General features: G+C 47.7%; 1 protein-coding gene across 1 annotated transcript in view; it reads left to right on the forward strand.

The window, feature by feature from the left end:
- TBX4 (T-box transcription factor 4) overlaps positions 1-17384 on the forward strand; it is a 40502-nt gene extending 23118 nt beyond the window's left edge. The window contains exons 6-9 of the mRNA XM_049802753.1: positions 10588-10740; positions 14512-14600; positions 15138-15379; positions 16762-17384. Of these exons, the coding sequence (XP_049658710.1) occupies positions 10588-10740; positions 14512-14600; positions 15138-15379; positions 16762-17384 (1107 nt within the window). The remainder of the gene's footprint in view (positions 1-10587; positions 10741-14511; positions 14601-15137; positions 15380-16761) is intronic.
- The last annotated feature ends 2273 nt before the right edge of the window (positions 17385-19657 follow it).

A 19657-nucleotide genomic window follows, 5' to 3' on the forward strand; every position in this document is an offset into this window, starting at 1 on the left:
CCTGCCGTGCTCGGATGCGCGGGGCTCGGACAGAAACCGCTTGCTGCTTGGGGGCAGGAGGGGCAAGGAGGCAGGGGAGAGGCACTCGGCAAAATATCTTTGCACGAATTATTCCTTTTCCGGATTAATTGTTTGGTAGACGCTTATTCGGGGGGCTGGCGGGGGAAGAAAGGAGCTCTTCCAGCTCCCCTGCCTGTTCACCTAAGGGTTAACACCGAGTGCGGGGAGATGATCCTGGGGGTCAGGATGGAGCGTGTGTGGTGTTTGGGGGGTCCCGCAAGAAGAACATGGTGGATTTTATGGGCTCGCAGCCACAGCTGGAGCTCCGTCCCCGTCCGGGTTTTTTTGGGTTTTTTTTGCACGGTGTGGGGGAGACGCAGATTTGAAGGGCAAACCTGTCACGGCGTGGGCACAGCTCCTCTGAGCCTGGCTCCTGGGTGCCTGGGATCTCACCTGAAAAACAAACGGGCAGAAATTTTGCATTATTTCAATGAATTCGTTGAGAAATGAATCCATGCCCTGACGCTGTGCGCTGTAATACTTAACATCAGGGAGAAGCAGCCCCACGGAGTTCATGAAGAGAAGTGTAGGTACATTAGAGGCTTAAAATAAGTAAGTTAAACAGCTTAATTAATAAGCCGTGGAGCTGAAGCCCTCTCTGCGATCCACGGAATTAGACTGAAGATTATTTACTTTGCTGGTGGGAGGGGATGCCTTACAGGCGGCGCTGGAAAGCCTCGCTTTCTGACACCCAGCCCATAAAACCCAGCCACCAACCGTTCCTCTTCAGTCTCAAACCCCTCACCCCTGCTTCTTCCACTGGCCAGTTATCTATTGCGGTGAATTATCAGTTACAGTCAGAGGCACGGGAGGCATTTTTCAATGCAGACCCATAAAACCACACAGATTTTCAATAAGAAGATATTAAGTGCAGAGCTCTGTAATCTGCCTGCAAACCCTGGGCAGGTTTTGCGGCAGGTAAGCCTGTGCCCAGCTCATGCACCACGGCCTGAAAACGTGGGCTGTATATTTTCCTCTTGGGGGATTTTTCAACCATGAAAGGCTTCTTTCACACCAGGCTTAACAACTGAGAAATGCTCATGTTGAGAATGGATTAAGAAATCAGCAGCCGCTGTAATGTTTAGCAACGGCGAGGTCTATCTGATCCTAAAGAAAGCATTGTAAGCCACCTATGCTTAGAGTAAAATCTTAATTTATGTATTTTCAAATCTTTACATGCAGAGATAATCAGCCTGATAGAGCCTCTGATTTACGCGGGGCCGGTGAGTGACAGGGTTAGTGATTCTGGCAGAGCCCCTACTTCGCGCTCTAATGCCACGTGAATAATAGGCAGTTGCGTATAGTCTGTCTGCGGAGACAAAGATACTCTCTTAAGTGCCAGCAAACTGCGCGAGGGTGGCACGACCCTTACCCGTTCCCGGTGTAGTCTCCCTGGGAAGCACCTAGCTGTGTTTTCCAGGTGAAAAATGAGAACGACGCCTTCAGCACGAACCAGGTTATATCACTGCAAGTGCTAACAGATTGGTTGGCTCATAGCAGCCGTAGACGATGCGCAGAAATAACCTCTCCGTCGGAGAGGATAACATAACATTTGTATTTCTTTCAGAAGGTTAGTTCAGGGCATACGGGGAAATATTGAGCGAGTCCTGATGAGTATCTCCGTAGTGATTAATGCTCATGAATAGAATTCCACTTTCTTCAGAGGTTTAAAGTATGTAAACAGCGGGGTGGAGGGCGCCCATGAGACGCTCCTTATGGCCGGCGAGCTGCGGGGCAGCGCGGGCCGCTCCTGCTCCCGGCCCCAGCAGGTGCAGGATGCTCAGGGCGGGTGCGAAGCCACCGAAGGGACACGGGGGGGTTCGTTATGGGGCTTCGGCTCGGTTCCATGGCGAGGTTGTTCTCCTGCGCAACTCGTTTCAGCTATCGGGCTTTTTTTTGTTGGTTCGCTGTTTGGGCTTTTCATCTCCTGAGACAAGGTATTATTTAAGCTGCTGAGGCTGGCAGGTATTTGAAGCAAAAATCCTCTTTTCTTTCCCACCTGCAGTGCTGAGCAGTACAGCAGGAAAGCCCGGGGCACGGCACTGGCAGAAATAACCGTACTAACCCCATGGCACACTCGGGCCCTCAGCCCCGGCTCCCTGAGACCCTGCGAGCGCTGCCCGGGGCTTGAGCAGCGGGCAGAGCCGGCGAGGGTCCCGGGAAGGGTCCCTGTTCCCACGGGATCGCGTGGGGCGCGGGGGGGGCTGCCCGCCCCACAGTGCCCGCAGTGAACAACCTCCTGGCCCAGCCAGCCCTCCTGCTGACGGTACATAACAATGTACCTAATAATGTACCTAATAATGGACATAAAGGTACTTAATGCACCTTGAGGGGTGGTAAGGATGAGCAGCAAAGGTTAGAAACCGCCCAGCAAGGGTCAAGCAGTGTCCGTAAACACGAGGGCTGCGGCAAAGAAGCGGAGGCTGTTAATTAGGGCAGGCTTTAATTTGGTTTTACACTCGGGATGGGATAGATAGGGAGGGCTGGCGGTGAGGAGTGCCAGCTTTAGGTACGGCGTCGGGGAGGGCAGCGGGTCGGTGGCTCGAGCCGTCTCCAGGGACGCGCTGGCAGCGTAGGAGCCCAGCTCCGCTTGGATCTTTCTCCTGAGGACCTTTTGAATGGGGTTTTTGGTATCCAGAGGAGTTAACGATGAGTTGGATGGCAGCTCCGGGGGAAGCCCGTCTCATCAGATGCAATGTATCTGGAAGAAAATCCCGTCTTACTCTCAGGCCCCCTCTCCCCCCCGATTTTAGGCAGGCTGTGAACACGCAGAGCCACGTAAGGCCAGCGCTCGTAGGCACGGAGTGACGCTGGAAAAACGACAGAGGAGCAAGCACGTTACTTCAGAGGTTTCTGCTTTTGTTGTTGCTGTTGTTGTTAATGACTCTGCTGAAATTAAACCTCTGCCAGAGGACTCAGCCTTTCTCATGGGCTTTTGCAGCCAGGCCAGCTTGGAAAGGGCGATAGCATCACATCAGTATTTCTGGCAGGCTTCAGCTGGGACCAGATCAATTGGAAATGATTTTCTTTTTTTTTTTTACAGAATATATAAAGATATTCCTGCAGGGAAAAAAAAAAAAAAAAAAAAAAAAAAAAAAAAAAAGACAAGTAATAAATGAAGATGAGATGTGGAGGTAGTGACAAATAAAAGTAGAGGTTTAATTTAACACCACCCCTCCCCAGTATTGCTGAGCTTCACTATGTTACGTACCTTGTACCTACCTCGCTCCTTGGCTGCTGACCGTGCCTTCAATTGCCATAATGGACTTTTTATCTGCTTTTAAAGCGTGAGGTTATTTTAGTTTCTGAGATGTTCCCTACTGAGGTTTAAAGCTACAGGATATTATAGATGGTCTGTCACTCGTGATAGAATTTTAAGATATATTCTTGGTTTTCTTGACCCAAATCTGCTATTTACTGGCTTCACTCTTTAATGCTGATGGCTTCACTCTTTAATGCTGATGAGTTTGTTGTTTCTTCCCAGGTTTATTACTTGCACACTTGGTTTTATTTGATTATCAGTGAAAGACTTAATTTTTCCCCTAGTCTTGGGGTTTCCCTCTCATTTTTTTATTAATTCAATTTTAGCATTTTTCTGTCTTCGCTCATCAGGCACACTCAGGCACTTTAATTAGGTTAACGTCCTAGTAATCTTGTGAAACCCTAGATTTTATTTAGAATTTTTTTTTTTTTATTTGTTTGCTTTATGACTTGCAGCCAAGCGGTTCCCTCGCCCTGTGCTGGTATGAGGTTTATGTGCCGCTTCCGCAGCAGCCTCCCCGCGGCCCTGGATTGCCTGCGGCCGAAGGGATGGGGCCGCTGCAGCTCCCAGGCAAAGTCCTGCCTGGTGGGAAGAGACGTGGCCTCGCTGGCCGCACCCCGCTCGTCCGCACTTGGAGCAGTGCTATAGTATCTCTGTAGCAAGAGAGCAGTTTCACATCCTTATTCTCAGCTAAAAATTTCATATATATGAAAAAAATATTTCTTTTATATATATATATATGGTTTCTTTATACATATATACACACATTTTCTTATATTTTTTTATATATATATAAAAGACATATATAAGAATTTCATATATAGATACACATGTCTCCCATTACTAAACTAGCTTTTTTCTCAGTCCATTAAAAGCCTGAAAAAAACCCTTTTGCCCAGCCCTAGATTTGAGGTCAATTTTTTTGGAGCATCACTAAGTCTTCCGATGAAAGAATATCTATGAAAAGGTTATTTTCCTTTTTTTTCCCCTCCATTTTAGGAAATATGTCTTACAGCTGATCTGAGAAATAGTGGTGCCCAAATAAATTATGAAGTCCTACGTGAAGTTTTACGTTGCCTGCTTTGTTCCTGCAAAAAAAAAAAAAAAAAAGGAGCAGAGCTGCGTGCTGCTGGGGATGGCATGCGTTTCGCAGGGATGAATAGATCCAAGTGTGCACTTTAAATAGCTGGGTAAGAAGCAACCAGTAGAGTTCTTGGTTGAAAAGAAGATTTACATCTCTTGTGTTACATCTTTTTGTTGTTACATTACTGGTTTATAGGAGTCAAATGCCATGGATTTTAGTGAAGTTTAACTAGAATCAGATCCTGAAATCGTCTTCCAGTCTTGGGTGGGGAGCTGGCCCGGAGAAGGGCAAGCGAAGAAGTCACGGCTTGCCAAAGATCTTTTGCGTCCACGGGTGAGAGGAGGCCGGGCAGCAGCGTGGGCTGGGGCAGGGGACGCTCTGGCTCCCGCGCGGGTGGACGTCCCAGGATCCCGCACCTGGGGTCACCCCTGTCCTCGCCATTCAGAAGCAAACGCCCACGAGCTCGTGTGGAGGGGGACTTCTCCTCCGCACCAAGGCTGTATCCCAAGGCCGGGAAACACTACGACGAATTTCAGCTGACATTAGGCAAAAAAGGACCGACCGAAAAAAAATCAAAAAAAAAAATCACGGCTTTGGCCCTCTCGTAAGGAACAGTTTGTCTGAGCTCATGTTGAATCTTTTCCCAGGATTTTCCAGCCTTTCTTTTTTCCCTCATTGTGTGGATTGCCAGGACAAACGTGTGGGTTTGGGAGGCTCCTCCTCCGGCAGCCCGGCGGGGAGCAGTCCGCCCGGATTCAGGGCCGGGGCCGGCTGGGAAGAGCCCCTTCCCACCATCGCCATCGAGGCCACCTGGCTTGGAGCAGAGCAAGGTGAATCGTTCCGATTGAAAATAAATAGGATGAGGTTCAGGTAATTTTAGAGCTAGGGTTTTAGCTGCCGCAGAGGTCGTCTGAATATAGCGGTTTATTTGGTTGACCTCGATGATCTTAAGGGTCTTTTCCAGCCTAAATGATTCTCCGATTTTTAACGGCTTGCTTTGGGGCGATGCATCTCTACAAGCTCCCGAGGTGGCTGCAGCGAGGGCAGCTCTCCCGGGGCGGTGGCACTGCGCTCCCGTCATCTCCCATCCCCGGAGACATCCCGTTCATCCCGGGCAGCCCCGGCTGGGGCAAATCCTGTACTGATGCCGCCTGGCATCTCTGAACCATTGACTCGCAAAGAAAAGTTTGGTTTGGGATGGCTTATACCATCAAATGCTCCAAATCTTAATCAAGATGAACGGCGGCAGCAGTGGCCGCGATTCTGGAAGAGCCTTGTTGATTAACGTGCTCTTTTTTCCACGCGGGAGACTGAATCGTCAGGTTTTTGTTCTGGTCCTTTGCGCCCCAGCTCAGTGTCCGGGTGTGGGACAAGGGCCAGCCTCAGCTCAAAGGCTTTTTCACTTTGAAAGAATAGAAGGAAGGAAGAAAGAAGCAGAAAATATATTAAAAGGAGAGATTTTATATTAGTTATGTGATCCTCCGGGAGCAACCATAAAATTATATGGCTTTTTCGTAGCCATTTACTATTCAATATAAAAAGGGTAGTTGCCATAACAACCACTGCATCATATGACATTTGATACCTTGGCGAAACAGGGAGCGCTCTTAAATCAACTCCCCAAATTTCATATGAAAGTAAATACATTTTACTAGTGATTTCAAGGCAAGTTTGCATTGTGACAAGCAACGCGGTACCATTACCCCGCTAAGCTTCTGGCCTCTGGGCCCAATCCTGCAAACTGGCAAACGTCTTCAAGCCCTGAAGCCGACATTACTCAGCAGTGTGTGAGATTAGATGCTAAAGGAGTATGTTTTCCTAAGTAAAATTAAATGGAAGGAGCAAATGACACCATTTTTTTTGACATTTGTTGCTGACTGGGGAATGCCAAAAAAATAAAGAAGTTGAGCTATATTACAGCTTAGGTTCCAGCTGCCAACTGTGTGATCAGCACAAAGGAGGGAGACGAGGGGGGGGGGGTGTTTAAAAAAAAAAGAGATGTTTGTGTAAGCTCACATTTGACTTTGGAGTTCGTCTCTCTTGCAATCTGGTCTGCACGTGCGAGGTTGAGGGGGTAGAAGTGACATCACCCTCGAGATCCGCTTTGGCTCCTTTCTGGCCGGCAATAACGCGGGGAGGGGGGTGCGCGGGGGCAGGAGGAGGCATCCCTGCCTGCTTCGGGCTGTGCATCACGGTGACCGCCCTGGGAGACGAGAGATGTAAAATGTTTCTCAAGGACTAGAGGAGATGTTTGGGTCTCGCCCGGCGCAGCCCGAGAAGGGTCCCCGCTGTTGGGTCCCCGCCGCAGCGCAGGTGGCTCATTACAGCTTTTTGGTGCCATCCACGCTGATGCTCTTAAAGATGAACGTTGCCGTTACCCACACGGGTATTTTAATTTTTAGCAGCCGTTTTGTTTCCAGAAAACGTGTATTTTCCAGGCAAAGATAGCGCTTGTGTGGTGGTGGGAGATGGCATCCCCATGGGGGTCTGTGTTGGGATGTCAAGCCGAGATCCACTTCCTAAATTTGGTGTTGTCCGTCTAATTTGAGGAGGCTGGTTGGGATATCTGTTTAATTTACCTTTTGCTGGTTTTTTTCCTTGTTTTTTGTTGTTTTTTTTTAATACAGAAGAAAAATTGTATTTATTAGACTCCTAAATGTGCCGCCATTTCATGTAAGCTGAGCTGTTTCTTTCATAGGCAAATAGACAAAATCACCGAGTTGCAGAGAGAGAGGCTCTCAGTTACTAAGCCAGTGTGCCTCAGTGCTGCTCAAGACGTGCTCGTTTCCCTTACTAACTTTGTATCCTTGTCCTTTGTCACATTAAAATTCTCCTCTAACACATACACCAGTAACTATTTTCCATGGCAAGACAAAGCAAACAGCGTTTCTTTTTTACTAGCTAACCTATTTCAAACTTTCTCCATTTTGTACTGAAAACAATTTAAAAATGTGTGTGACAGTGTCTGACGCTGACTTAATCTCCCCGTGCCCTTGCAATGAGAAAGATAAGTACAGGAAAAGAGAAAGTTATTGTTATAGCATCATCTTTGAGGCTGAGAGCTCCTACACCACCTTCTGTCCTGCTCAGTGCTGCTGCCGAAGCCCTGTCTGCCCAGCACCGACCAGCAGCAGCCATGCTCTGTCCCGTCAATTAAAATACTTCTCATTTTTGACACAATTCTTTAAGTTACTCTTTCCACTGATGTTCGTCATCGGAGTGGAATTTACTTTTATTTTGTGTATTTTTAGGCAGTGACCAGTTTTCCACAGCAGCCTTGAAAACTATTTAGCCTGAATTGTTGGCATTTCCCTTTGCACAGGCACAGTGTTTTGCCACTAAGGGTCGGGAGGCTTTTCTGAATGATTTGTAGGGTTTTTGAGTGCACGAGGCTTACACCAAGCACAAGTAAGGAGGATGCGTGTGCAGACACAGGCTCTGTACACAAGTTCTTGTTTTCAAACCTGTGAAATGTTGGTCGTGAGTGGTCGCTGCACCCCGAAAAAGATGCGAGGAATCACCCATGCAGCAGGCACAGGGAGGCTGTCCGAAACAGCAACACGACTTCCCATTTTCATCCCCAACCTGGCACTCTGACCGCTCTGCCAAGTCACTGAAGGGATTTTTTTTTTCATCATATGAGAATGGCATATTTTTACGGGGCTTTGCTTGGCTGGAAGCTGTTCCTCATCCGCATCTGTGGACACTGACTTGATGAAGTTAACTAACTGCAGCACTCTGCGGTCCTCGCATCTATTAATCACATTTTGTGCTCAGTGATGGCCGTTCGGCTTTGATCTGGCACATCTCAAGGGGTGGGTTGTCTCCTTTCACGGTCACGCACTCAAAGAAATTCGGCACTTTCCAACGGCTCCTTACACTGAGACACGTGGGCAGATGCTCTCTTCGGTGCGAGGGACAGAAATGCCTGACCTTGTAAATCCGGTGGCTAAATTAAACCATTTAGGGTTCCCCCCGCCAAACATCCTACAGATATCAAGCAGTTCATGTTGAATCTCCAGGCAGGTTTGCAGCCACAGCTGTAACTTTGAGCATCTGTCAGAAATCCTTTTCTGCATGTGTCTGTCAGGCTCCAAAAAGTAATGTCTTATTCATTTTAGAAATTGCCTGGACACCTCGGGTTTAAAGAGGGTATAAAAAAAAAAAAGGAAAAGATTTTTAAGGGGGTCATTATAGCCCAGTGGATACTACTCTGAAGGGGAAATACAGACTATTCATCCAGAGCGTATCGAAACGTGGGCTCCTAATTTTCCCTTCGGAAATCTCAGTTTAAGATTGTTTTCTTCATCCTGCTGTTGACTTGCTCTGACTCTGGGGGAAAAAAGTGACCTGTCCTTGCTAGACCTGGGCAGGCAGGGACAGGCGGTGAGGAGAGCTTAGCCCACCCCAGCTTCTGCTCCAGACAACCATTATTTATCAGCTTGGCTCAACTCTTAATTACCGAAAATGAAAATGCCCCTTCTTATGAAAGTCTCGGCCCTCTGGCATTATTCATCTTGGCTTTGTTTTACGAGTGGCTGATACATGAAAGGAAAGAAAAGGCTCCAAACCCAAACCTGAGCCGACCCTCTCAGATCTACACCCTGCACATCAACAGCCGCAAAGTGGTTAAGAGACTTGATGCAAAGCTGATAAAATGCCAAAAATTCCTCATTCTCTCTCTTGGGGAGCAGGGAGGGTTGTCTGGAAAACGTCAACAATAAAAATTGCATTTAAGTGGTATATAATGCAGCCAGCTACTGTGGGCAGAGTTACGTGCAGCCAGACGAAGGGGTTTAAAGAGCACAAGCTCCCGACGCTGCCTCCCGTCCCAGCTGGAGCGCACGGAGCAGCGCTGCCGCTGCGAGCCCTCCTCAGCATGGACGGGCACGAAATAGAAAGGTTTCCTGAACGCAAAAGCCCATCACGGAGCAAATGCCTCCTGTTTCTTAGTAATCCGCATTTAAAATATCGGCTAAAGCCACAATGAGCGTAAACTGATGCTGCTCCGCTGCGTCGCGTACATCCGTCCACCCGCCCACCCATCCATCATCTATCTGCCCGTTTCTCTAGCACCGGCTGCAGACACCTCCCACCGCAGTCTTCCTCACTTGGCCCTTTGCCCGTGTCTCCCTCGGGGATGGACGTGACCTGGCTGGAGAAGCCCTCGCCTCTAGGACCAGCCGGGTTTGGGGAGGACGGACTCAATTAGCCCGTTTTGGGAGAGGGAAGAAGAGATTGAAAAGGGTTGTGCCAAGAAAACAAGAAGAAAGCAGTATTTCTTCTTTGCCCAGTAAAAGGAATAAAGGCTTTTCTTAAAACCAGCCTAGTTCTTAAAAGAAATTCCATTTCTTAAAACCATTTTCTTCTGTAGCACATCCCTTCTTTGTGGAAGAGCGATGCTGCGGGGCCAGGCTGGGACGGGCAGCCCCTCTCGTAAGGCTCCATCAGGGCAGCCCCGCGCTGGCCTGAGCCCGCGCCGTGCCATCCCCGCTGGACCTCAGCGCTTCCTCGCCTCCCCTAGCCCCCGCCGTAAAAAACCCACTCGGCTGGCTTTTGCCTCTTGCTCCCAGAGACTCGAGAGGAGGGCAGGAGCCACGGGGTGCCCGGACCCAGCCACCCGTGTGGAGCCGCTCCACAAATAGGAGGAAAAGGAAAAAAAAACAAAACCAAACCCCTCCTCTTTTGTAGTTTTCTTTTACCAGCAGATAAAACAAAAATAGCTTGCTTTTTTTTTTTTTTTTTTTCCCCTGTGGTTTGTGTGATTTTTTTTTTTTTTTTTTGCCTCTGCTAAACTGTGTATTTTTCAGCTCAGTAAAGTATTTATTAGGAATCTTTATGGACCAGTCTGCTGGTGAATTATATATATTGTACAGCTTCAGCATGAGCTGGGAAAAAAATTTATGACTTTTTTTCCACCCAGACTGACTCTATCCAATAGCAATAAGAAAATGAGGGTTTACCAGGAAAGCTTTAAGTTCAGTTCTGCTTGCCAGAGCAGCAGATACCCCTTCTGTCTTGGTTCATGTGCATTTATATAATGTAATTTTCCCCTCTAATTTGAAAGCAAAGCTAAAGCTGAGCACTAGCGGGCTTTTGTGTCCCGCTAGTAAAATCCGTCTTGTCTTTTTTTTTTTTTTTTTAAATTGGATTTCTCACTTTAGCATCAATTGTTTTTCAGATCATTCTTAATTCAATGCATAAATACCAACCACGACTGCATATTGTGAAGGCGGACGAGAACAATGCTTTCGGGTCGAAGAACACAGCCTTCTGCACCCACGTTTTTCCAGAGACGTCCTTTATATCGGTGACTTCCTACCAGAATCACAAGGTAGGGTGCTTTCCTAGCTAAAGGTGCTTAATTTCTGCTCGCGGGCTTTCGCGACTTGCAGCCCTCTGCTACCAACAGCTGCAAAATGTTCTTCCAAATGGCAGCGGCGCAGCAATGTCGCTGCGGTGCTGGGCTTTGATGAGCAGGATCTGTTTGCTCGGAGGGAGGGGGAAAAGCCTATTATGCTGCTATTGTGCAGCACAAAATGCCAGCTTCAAAAGACAAGTTTCCATCCCAGCATTAAGCAAGAGTGACGAGCCAGAGGATGCAGCTATGGAGCAGCATGAACGTCGTTGGGTAACAATATCTTGGCAAACCCTGCGAGTCCAGACACTAATGAATTGGCGTGCTCAGAAACGCTAAGATGTCATTCAAAACAGCAAGCAAATCTAATAATGACCAGTAAAGCTTGCTCATAAATCTACAGTGAAAAGTAATTATAGTATGTGTATTTAGTGAGACATACGAGGAATGTAACCATAAAAACGCAGCTAAGAGCCTGCTCTGTGGTTAGCACATGAAGGCAGGAGGGGGTTTGGGTTTGTTTTGGGCGAATATAAGATACAAAGGGCTTGGTTCTGCGCTTTGGGTGTGTGTCACAGATACCCGTGTATTGTAGGGGTTGGCTTCCTCTTCTGTTTTGGAGCATTTTGGTAGTGGCAGCAGAGGGTAGTGTTCTCTCTGAGGATTTTGCCAACCCAGGTTACCAGCAGAATGGATTTAATTGTCACCTCCCCGTGACATCGCGTGCACCGTCGCCGGGGCAGGGAGAGGAGAGGATGCCAGGCAGGGGATGGCAAGGCTCCGTTTTCAATCCTGCTACCGATTTGCCTGCCTTTGCACAAGTTCCTGCTCCCCCGCAGTTTTCCTAACGGTGAAGTCCGACTGCAGGGTTGTATGAAGATTAATGGGAGTTTTTAAAGTACATCAGGGTTCATAAATAAAGGTGCAGAGTGAAGTAGCACCACCGGAGCCCTCCTGTCACCCCAAATGTGAAATCTGCCACGTGGTACTGTATCAACTCCTTTTCTACGCATTCATAGGAAAATACTACAGGAACAGGAACATATGTGGAATTCTTCCTCCCCAATAAGCTGACCAGACCTTTTCCTCCCAAGCAGGATGCCTGTATGCCCTTTGATGCTTGAAGCATAGAGCCCTTGCAAGATTTTGCAATTAGTGAGCCAGTTAAAAGGCTCAGAGCAGAAACATGGCTGTGTGTGTTATGGTAAGACGGCGGGGGGAGAAGAAGTCCCTATTTGGACACTGAAGTGAATCCTGTTTGAGAAGTTGTAGCAGTCGGTGTAAAATGACCAGTTGCCCAAACATGGTTAACCAAAAAAGGCTCGAAAGAGCTTATTTAATACCTACTTAAAATGTCTCGCGTGTCAATAGTGCCTTTCATCCCTAAGGTTCCCAAAGTGCTTCATAAACTTAACACTTCCACTGTCATTGCCATACAACCACTGCGGGGGGTGGGGGTGGGGGGGGGAGGGAAGGCGGTAGCTGGCTGAGCAGCAGCACAGAGCGGACCCGACAAGTTTAGGGAAAATGGCCCAATTCTTTGGCGAAGATGCTGCGAGGAGCCGTCCCGCTGCTGCCCAGCTCTTGCTCTGCGGTCTGCAGGCTGGGGGCGTTGGATGCTGCCCGGCGGCGGGGGAGCAGGGCGGTCTGCAGCCGAGAAGCGGGAGGCAGAAGGTCTCGGCGCGACCTCACTGTGGTCTCGAGAAAATCACAACCTCGGAGAAGTAGCCGAATGGTTTTCCTTATTCTCTTAGGCATTAACAATTAAAAAACCTCGTCTGGGTATCTGTTTGAAAAAACCAAACCACTGAACTATTTTTAGCTCAGAAATACCCTGCTAGCAAGAAGTGTCCTTGCGAACAATCGTCTTTCTAAACAAAAAATGAGAGTCGTGGTTACAGAGCTGACTGTGGGCTCCCAGAGATGGAAGGCTGATGATAGAGGCTACCCCTAAGTACAGGTCCGTGAGGAAGGTGTAGGTGTTTACCCCAAACTGCCTCCTGGGTAGGATGAAGCCAGGGGAAGGTGGCAAGGAGGGACCGAAGCCCCGATTCTGCTCATGTCAGAGGAAAACCACAGTCACTAAATAACAAAATGAAATTAAGTTGTACAAACCTGATGTCAGGCTGCGGGTTAGGAAGGGCCCTACGCTTCTTGTGGTTCATCAGCTGATTGAGAGCTACCCTGGAGCCACTGTGGGAGCAGAGAGGAAAAGCTCGAGCCCTCAAGGATGGTTGAATTCACATGTCACCACCTTCCCTCTCCATCACAGCTACCGGCCAGATGTTTTCTCAGGAGTTTTTTTGGTAAGGGATATTTTTCAGCATTGCTAAAAGCATCGTTGTTAGTTATAGCAACACTCTCGCAAAATGATCCGAACGCAGAACTCGCTTGTTATCCTCGTCCCTAAAATGGGATGCAGGCTGGTGCGAGCCCGCGGCCGGTGCAAGCTTGCAGGGCTGCGCTGCCCCGGACAGAGCGCGGACCTGAGGGCAGTGGGTCCGCAGGGAGGTCCGCGTCCTCACGTCTCCTCCTCCTGGAAAAGGTCTTTTCGGTGACAAGCAGATGCCCGAGGAGATGATCCTACCCACTGGCGTCCCTCAGGAGGGAAGGACATTAATAAGACCTGGTTTTGACCCATTTTCTTTGCACTATGTGCTAGACCTGTCTGTAACCTTACTGTCAAAGAGCCTCAGGCATACGGTTGTGCACAGACACACGTACATCTCTTTGCGAGGCGGACAAGGGATATTTTTAGGAGCTCCTGTGTTCCTACAAATGTTCCGGTGCTGTTCTGGCATTTTGCAGCTCCTGAGACCCGCTCAGATGATCTTGTTTGCTACTTGTTTGTCTTCACGAAATCCTTTGTTAAAGAAGTGGTTTATTTGCATTTTTTCGCTGGACAACCAAGTACCTCTTCCTGGCATTCCTGACCATTGTATGGCTTTGGTTTGTACTTGCCTTACAAAGGGAAGGGATCGGGTGGCAGCTTTGGCAAGGGAAAACTATATTTACTGGGGCTGTAAGATGGATGAACTAGTGAATATTTTTAAAGGATATTTCACACATAACTGTTTTTAACAGAATGTTCGTGAAATGGCAGAGCTTTCACAGTTGCCTCACCAAAGGTGAGCTCCATCAAAATTAAGTCTAGTCTAAGCCAATTCTAATGCATTTTGACCCTTTTAATACACTGCAGCTCCTGGGGGGAAAGGCAGTCCTTGCAAAAGGAAGGCAGCAACTTTCCCTTGCCCAAAGAGAATTCACTATTTTTTTGAGCTATGAGTCTTTTCACAGAGGAAAAACGACTGAATGAAGAATGTAAAGATATATAAAATTGTTACGGGAATGAGGGACAGCCATGCCATAAAGAATAGGGCTCTCTAACATGGAGACATAGGAAATCTTCTTTTAAATCAGACAAATATATTCTCGCTAACAAGAGCCTAGACTTAAGGAAACTTGCATTCCTGTCCTCATTCATAATCAGCAATTTTGTCAGCTTTGAAAGCTGCTTCTGCAAGATCCAGCAGCGAACTTCAGAGCGCAGTTTCTCTCAGCGGCGAATGCAGAAACGCCGTCTCTGCCGCCACGTCTTTAGATGGCCGAAACTCTCATGGCTTCTGCATTTCCCTGGGTCTCACCGAGGACAGGGCACCTGGAGACCTACGGCCTCAGACCTGCTGCTGCGCCTTTTGGTCTGATCTATTTTCAAAACGCTTTATGCTTGATTTTGTTCTTTTAAAGATAACCCAGCTGAAAATTGAAAACAACCCCTTTGCCAAGGGATTCAGGGGGAGCGACGACAGCGACCTGCGCGTGGCACGACTGCAAAGGTACGGCGGCGAGGAGGTGCTCTGCAGGGTCGGGGAGCTGCTGCAGCGTGCACGCGTGTGCACGCGTGTGTGCGTGGGTACGCTCGACCCGGGCAGCGTCTATGGGCAGGCGGTGTCCGACACGCGGCCAGCCAGCTCACCCTTCAGAGCCTGTGCCCTGTGCAGAAATACAGCCTTACCGCTGGGCTTTAATCCTCATTCTGCTACTAACGTGCGGCACCTCTTTGGAGAAGAAGAAGTTAAAAGGTGCCTACGCTGCGGGGGGGCATCACGTTTTCTTGTGCTTGAGGGCATTAGGGCTTTAAATGCTATTTATACCCCTGAAAAGCTCTTCCTGTAATCCAGCGACACGCTCTGTGTGTTGTCGTAATACTTGCCCACACCCAGCAGAGCGTGATGAGTGTGAGTTCATCGTATTTGGCAGAGGGCGTTGAAGTCATTGGATGGAGATGCTCTAGGGAAGCCAAACTAATATTTCATCTTTCTCTTAATGCTGATTGCTGTCTAACTGGTAATGATTTTTCTCACCTCTTTTAGCAAAGAATATCCAGTAATTTCCAAAAGCATCATGAGGCAGAGGTTGGTGTCCAGTCACGGCCAGCTTTCAACAAAGCCAGATGTTAACCCACTTCATGGGAATCACCAGACCCTTCAACATTATCAGTATGAGAATGGTGCTCACATGCAGTTTGCAGCTTCAGATACTCAAGATCTGCCACTCAACACCTTCACAGCACAGAGAGATTCAGGGCTCTTCTATCATTGCCTGAAAAGAAGAGGTAACTCGAGTTTACAGCTAGAAAAATATGACAGCAAATAAACCTAAGAGCACGAGCACTGAAAGACTTCTTATCGCTAATTCCAGTTCGGATCGGTCTCTTAGGCCTTGATCTTAAAGATACTGATGTGATCAAAGTGTTTTGGAGGGTCGGGGCCCAAGAGCTGGGAGCGGGTTTGTCCCATAGAAGGCAAATTCAGACTCTGAGTCAGAGCCGAAAAAAAGGACCAGAATGCATAATTCAAACGGCACGAAGCTACACTGGAAAATTATCCATTGTTAGAATCAGCTGAATTAGTAATTGTTTGGAGGAGGCCTTATCTATCCTGAGACGTTCTGACACTGCCGTTGTTAGCCTTAATGAAGTTATACACGTTCAGCACTTTTCCAGGGCAAAGCCATTAGCAATTCTCTCGACGTCTGCAGATTAGCGAGACTGCGGTAGCTGGGTGTAAGCATCCCTTTCTTCTTATCCACGAGTCCTCAAGTTTAAAAGTGAGCTGTAACTACATTCTCTTCCTCTTAGTCCAGCATCAGATGAGATCATGGCATGTTTTAAGTTAAACGGAAAAATTTTGCACAGAAGAAAATCCTTCTATTTGCATGTCTCATTGGCCGCTAATTTATTTAAGCTGTGAGAATCCTCTGATCATGGGCAAATGAAGAATCTAGCAGCACCACTAATGAGGACTGCGAGGCAAATGTGTAATTTTAGCAGATGTTTAATCTGCAGATGAATTCACTAATTCATCCAGAGAATATTCCTAACAACTAACAGAAAGCTGCTGGTAAACGCAGCCACGGTCACCGTAATCTGTAGGAGAGGGGCTACGGCTTCTCAGCATAAAGCTGAGGGGAAGGACCGATGACTGGGAAAGGGCTCCTTTATCTGGAAATATTTCTGCAGCTTTTGACATGAATATCTGGGAAATGTATAGTCATTTTTGCAATGACAGGAAGGCAGGCTGCGATAAGACCTTCTCAGAGACTTCTTGAATTTGTCAGGAGTAACACTGCAAGAGCGTCAGGGACCTCTGTTATCTGGATGAACGTGAAGTAATCTCTGATGTGAGAATAGTAGCCCAAGTCACTCACTTAGCCTGATAAATGTCACCAGAGTGCTTTGAGGCCGAGGGGATTAGCCTGACATTTGCAACACAATGTCTTTTTGATGTTGTACATTGTCTTTCCGAACTAAAATGGTTTAACTGGATTAATCTGAAAAAGAGCACCAGTTGTCTAGGGAAATAATCACAGATTGCATGCTCGGCTTCTAAGGGGACTCCGTAAAACCCTGCGGGGCTCTTAGCAGATTGCTGTTGAACACCAGCCGTGGCTCTGGGAGCTGCTCCTGAATGTGCATTTTTTTAATTTTGTTCGCAGAAAGTGCTCGGCACCTGGACCTGCCCTGCAAACGCTCCTACCTGGAAGCCTCCTCTTCCGTAGGAGATGATCACTATTTCCGTTCCCCACCTCCGTACGACCAGCAGATGCTAAGCCCTTCCTACTGCAGCGAGGTGACTCCGAGGGAAGCGTGCATGTACTCTGGTTCTGGGCCTGAAATTGCTGGTGTCTCAACGGTGGACGACTTGCCGCCTCCGCCTCCCCCCTTGAGCTGCAATATGTGGACTTCTGTCGCACCTTACACCAGCTACAGTGTTCAGACAATGGAAACTGTCCCTTACCAGCCTTTCCCTGCTCATTTCACTGCCACCACCATGATGCCGCGGCTCCCGTCCATCACGGGTCAAGGCTCGCAGCCACCAGGTAACAGCCACTTCAGTGTCTACAACCAGCTGTCCCAGTCTCAGGTTCGGGAGCGCGTTCCTTCTTCATCTTTCCCGAGGGAAAGGGTGCACCCATCTGTGTGCGAGAGAAAACCCCCCTCTCCGCACCTAAACGCGGCGAACGAGTTCCTGTACTCACAAAGCTTTTCCTTGTCGAGGGAGTCGTCGCTGCAGTATCATTCAGGGATGGGGACTGTGGAGAACTGGACTGACGGATGACTCTGACAGCCAAGCGATGCCACAGCCAACGTTACTGCTCCAGGACAGTGTTCAATCAGTGTTGATACCTGTGGGTAACTTGCACTTCGGTGAGACAAATGTGCATTTCCAGAGGGATTTGTGTGGGTGAAGAGCTCGTGTCTTCAGACACACAGAGAATTCCATCTCCTGTCTCGGTGGGCTGGATTCATCAGTCTCTTACTGACTCCCGAATAAATTAATTCTCGCGTCCTCATTACTGATCCAGTAGAAACCATCTTCATGGCTAACAAGTGAAGTAGCTAGTCATTTTCTTTTGCTCGTAATATTAAACACCCATGAGCAAATTTTGGCTATTTGGGAAAGATACGAGCTTCGCTTCCATGGTACTTCGTTCATGAAGTCACAGCATCCCAAAACTCAAAGGAAAAAGCGATCTGTTCGGTTGCGTAGTTCAAGGACTGCTGTAGCAGCACTTCTTTAGCTCTTTTTATCTGTAGAAGTTACTTCTTCCTCTGGAAGTGGCGGAGCTGTAGGAGCACAGGGGCCTGCGGGGAGGCTCGGCGGTGGGGTCAGGGAGCTGCGGTGCCGCTCCGGTACCTCCCCGGCGCAGCGCAGGGTTCGTGCCATGGCGCGGAGAGGAGAAGGCACCGATGCACAAATGTCTCTTCTTCTCCCCACAACGCCATCGTTTGTGGCTGTGGGAAATGAGGAAGTGAAGCGTTATGCCCGAGGCCAAACAGCAAATTAATTGCAGCGTTAGGAACACACCCAGTGTCTTCAGACTCCCATCCGTTGATTGAATCACACTTGCTTATTGCAATATATTTATGAAGTTTAAGCTTAAAAGTCGCTAATACTTTCCAGAAACGATTTCTGTATTTGCTGGTCCTTGATTTCTTTCGTATTCAGCTGAAATGCGCCTTTTGTGCTATGTTTTTTTCTTTTGCAGCTAACTCGGAAAGAATTGTTTTCAGCATAAAGGAGGCATAGAGGAATATTTTCTTAATTGTGGGGTGGGGGGGGGAAGACTTCCCATTACCTGTCAGGCTTTACAGTGTACAAATATTTGTAGAACAGGTAAAAATCTGTAACCAGTGTATACATTGCTACTATTGTTTACTGTGGAAGTATCTTGAACTGACTCCTTCAGCGCTGGCTTTGCCTTCTGGACCATCCCTGCGAGGTAAGGAGGGATCACTCGGCGACAGCCACGGCGCGAAACAGCCTCGCGTGGGAAAGCAAGCTGCGCTCTTTCTGGAACGAAACTCCCATTGCCTTCACCCAAAAAACTCCTGAGCTGGGACGCGTCCTCCTCCGGTCTGCAGCGTGTCCATCCCGCTGAGCTCCCAGGCGATGGTGTCCCAAGGGATGGCGACACAGAGGTGATGCTGGCAGTTTGGTTCCACTAAAGAGCGCAATATTTAAGATTTAGTCATACGCAGCGGGGGTTCCCCCCGCCCCCCTTCCCCCCGGCCCCCGCTTCCCAAATGGGCAAAGGCAAAAAAAAGCTGAAATACAAATTTGGAAGTCGGTACGTACTTCTGCATTTTGATGAATCCATTCCAATGAAGAGAGGCTGATGGATGAGGGCGGCTGCTTGCAGCGAGGACCCTGAGGCCACTAAAGTGGAAGTCACGTTTCAACCAGGACAATCTCATACACCCATTCAGCAGACAATGTGTGTGACTGGTGTGGATTTTGTAATCAGATTTTGGAAATCACTACAATTTTTGCATGCTGAATAGCTATTTATATACATATATATTTTATATATATATATATAAAAATATATATATATCACAAATGCAGGCCACGTGTCCAATTCAGCTTTGCTTTTTACGAACAAAATACTTAATAAAAATGAATGTTGCAAGGTTTTTTTGGAAAGACATCTATTTAAGATTTTTTTATTACACACCTTTGATGTAAAAACTAAGAATTGGTTAGATAAAAAACATATATACTACAGATAAATCTTTATTAGAAACCACATTAGATACAGGTGGTATGGAATTTTTAAATGTTTGTTACATAGCATGGACATTTTATTTTACATATCAGAACATAAAGTCATTTTACTACTATAAGCTGTCTCCGGGTGCATTTCAATAATTAGCATAAAAATGTTCCATGGTGAATTACTGGATGCCTCGTCTCTCTTCTGTCTCCTACTGTCCGAGCATACCAATCTCACACTTTCCCAAGGTGCACATTTGACCTTTTTTTTACCATCTCAAAGCTACACTATCAAACTTTAACTGCCCACTGCAAGACTAAAGGGGGTTTGGTTT

Source organism: Accipiter gentilis, chromosome 6 (assembly GCF_929443795.1).
Source record: "Accipiter gentilis chromosome 6, bAccGen1.1, whole genome shotgun sequence".
Classification (NCBI taxonomy): Eukaryota; Metazoa; Chordata; class Aves; order Accipitriformes; family Accipitridae; genus Astur; species Astur gentilis.